Source organism: Mus caroli, chromosome 9 (genome assembly GCF_900094665.2).
Source record: "Mus caroli chromosome 9, CAROLI_EIJ_v1.1, whole genome shotgun sequence".
Classification (NCBI taxonomy): Eukaryota; Metazoa; Chordata; class Mammalia; order Rodentia; family Muridae; genus Mus; species Mus caroli.
In genome coordinates, this window is record NC_034578.1 from 115,946,883 (window position 1) to 115,949,275 (window position 2,393).

At 53.4% G+C, this 2,393-nt stretch overlaps 1 protein-coding gene across 1 annotated transcript in view; it reads left to right on the forward strand.

Moving 5' to 3' along the window:
* Nucleotides 1-1,045: 1,045 nt before the first annotated feature.
* Entpd3 (ectonucleoside triphosphate diphosphohydrolase 3) overlaps nucleotides 1,046-2,393 on the forward strand; it is a 28,562-nt gene continuing 27,214 nt past the window's right edge. The window contains exons 1-2 of the mRNA XM_021172942.2: nucleotides 1,046-1,105; nucleotides 1,824-1,875. Coding sequence (XP_021028601.1) covers nucleotides 1,836-1,875 — 40 coding nt within the window. The 5' untranslated portion in view covers nucleotides 1,046-1,105; nucleotides 1,824-1,835. The remainder of the gene's footprint in view (nucleotides 1,106-1,823; nucleotides 1,876-2,393) is intronic.

The following is a 2,393-nucleotide window of genomic DNA, read 5'->3' on the forward strand; positions in this document are numbered from 1 at the left end:
GTAGACCAGGCTGGCCTCGAACTCAGAAATCCGCCTGCCTCTGCCTCCCGAGTGCTGGGATTAAAGGCGTGCGCCACCACGCCCGGCTCCATGGCGACTCTTATGAAGGAAAACATTTAACTGAGGCTGGCTTACAGTTTCAGAAGTTCAGTCCATTATCATCATGGTGGGAACCACGGCAGCGTGTGGGCAGACATGGCGCTGGCGGAGCCAAAAGTTCTATATCTTGATCCTAAAGCAGCCGGAGACTGGATGTGTCCCGCGCTGGGTGTGATTTGAGCGTATAAGAGCTCAAAGCCCTGCCTCCACAGTGACAAACTTTCTCCAACAAGGCCACACCTCCTAATAGGGCCACTCCCTGTGGCCAAACATTCAAACACATGAATTTGTGGGAAACAAACTTACTCAAACTACCACCCAGGGGGTGCCTCTTGGGACTGGGGGCAAGGTCACATCACATCCTCTTCTGCCTTGGGTTCAGGGGACTGTGCGGGGAGTTAGAGAAGATAAAGATGTGGGAAGCTCTCTGACTGGGTCCTGGTGGGACACTGAGATAACTAACCCTGTCAGCTTAAGAGCATCTACCCTCACCTAGGAAACACACTTCTGAGCAAGTCAGAGACTGGGTGTCTAGGCTGGGTTAACTGGGCCAGAAAGACCCATCTTGAACGAGGGTGGTACCAGCGCTTTAGGCTGGGATCTCTGGTACCTGAATGCAGACAGGATGTGACTGCCGTCTCAAGATCCTGCCAAGATACGTTCCTAGGACAGTACCTACAACCGTGAGTCACCTTTTCTTCTTTAGGTCCCTTTTGTCAGGTACTTTGTCAGCAACGAGGGAAGTAACTAAAACAGGGCCTGAAAGGATTGGCTACCCCCCACGTGGCAATGATTCCCCCTCCATCCTCTTGACAAACAGGCTGGGGTGAAGTGAAAGAGAAGAGCCTGGGAAGGTGAAGAGGTCCTGGCCCCAGCGCTTGCGGGAGGCGGTCTCTAGCAGGCTGCGCCACCCACGCCACCTCGCTCCGCCTCCTGGACTCCCGCGCCTCCCGCACCCCAGAGGCGCCTCCGCTTTTCAGCAACCCGCAGCGAGCGCAGAGCCCAGGTAAGGTCTGGCCCGGCGCGCAGGAGTGGGATGGAGCAGGCTGTGGGGGGCTGGGAGCGCGGAGGGAAGGAACCAGCACAGCTTCCCGCAGAGGGCCGCAGGCAGGAGCCGAAACCCGGGGAGCTGGGCACTGTCATCTGGCAGGGACAGGACACCGCGTCACGAAGCACCCCAAGACCTGCAGATGCAGGGGACGGGCCAACTCCCAGGTCCCCACCCTGATCCCCAGGGCCTGACAGCTGTCTGCCGGTGTTCAGCTCAGGGAGCTGGAGACACCCCGCGGGTCTTTAAGGGTGACTGCATGCTGGCAGCCACTAGCACACACCGATGCGAACCGGCTTTGCTGGTGCGCTTTGAAGTACAACCCAGCCCGAGCCTTGTGAATATTACTAAGAGGGGGTTCGCTCTGCCCGGGTGCTGTTCACAGGTGCGGCCCACAGGAGAAAAGAAAAAGAAAGAAAGAACACATGCGCGCTCACGCAAGCTTTTGGGGTTTTATTTTCAAAATTGCTCTCTAGTTAAAGTTTTAACCAATCCATTCTTCCAGCTTTACATTTGGGAAGGGGATGCTGGGTTTGGAGTTCCAGCTTCCATCGGTCTCTGACGTTCTGGTTTGACCTCATTGTTTCTAAAGAGGCTTCGATTTAGATGACGTTGTGTTCAATATCAATACGTGCCAGTTTAGCCACACGCTCCTTCTGTATTCTTACCCCTGCAGTCCGGAGAGAAGATGTTTACCGTGATGACCCGCCAGCCATGTGAACAGGCAGGTAAGTGTTGTTCACTGGATGCTAGGTTTTGTCAGATCCGGAGAGAATCCCAGCTTTGGTTCGTAGCTCTCCATCCATATCTCCTGTGAATGACTGTTTATCGTTGTTCCAAGACTTCGTGGCTCACCTGGGTTTCACCCTTGACATTCTTCAGATAAAAGTAATGCTTTTCCACAAAGCCACAGGAAACAAGGGCTAACACGAATGTTTGGCTTAAATGGTTTTTCCTGTTCGTATAATCCATTATTTTGGCTCTTGTGGTTTCCTTACCTAGCTATGTGTAAGGTTTGTGTTATGTGTTGTTGACGTGGGAATGAATCCTGATAGAGTTGGGTCGCCCTGAGTACAATGGTAGGCTGCACAGGAACACCTCTCCCTCTCATCTGTCTCTCTCATTTGTCTCTCATCTCTCTCTGTCTCTCTGTCTCTGTCTCTGTCTCTGTTTCTCTCTCTCTCTCTCTCTCTCTCTCTCTCTCTCTCTCTCTCGTGTGTGTGTGTGTGTGTGTGTGTGTGTGTGT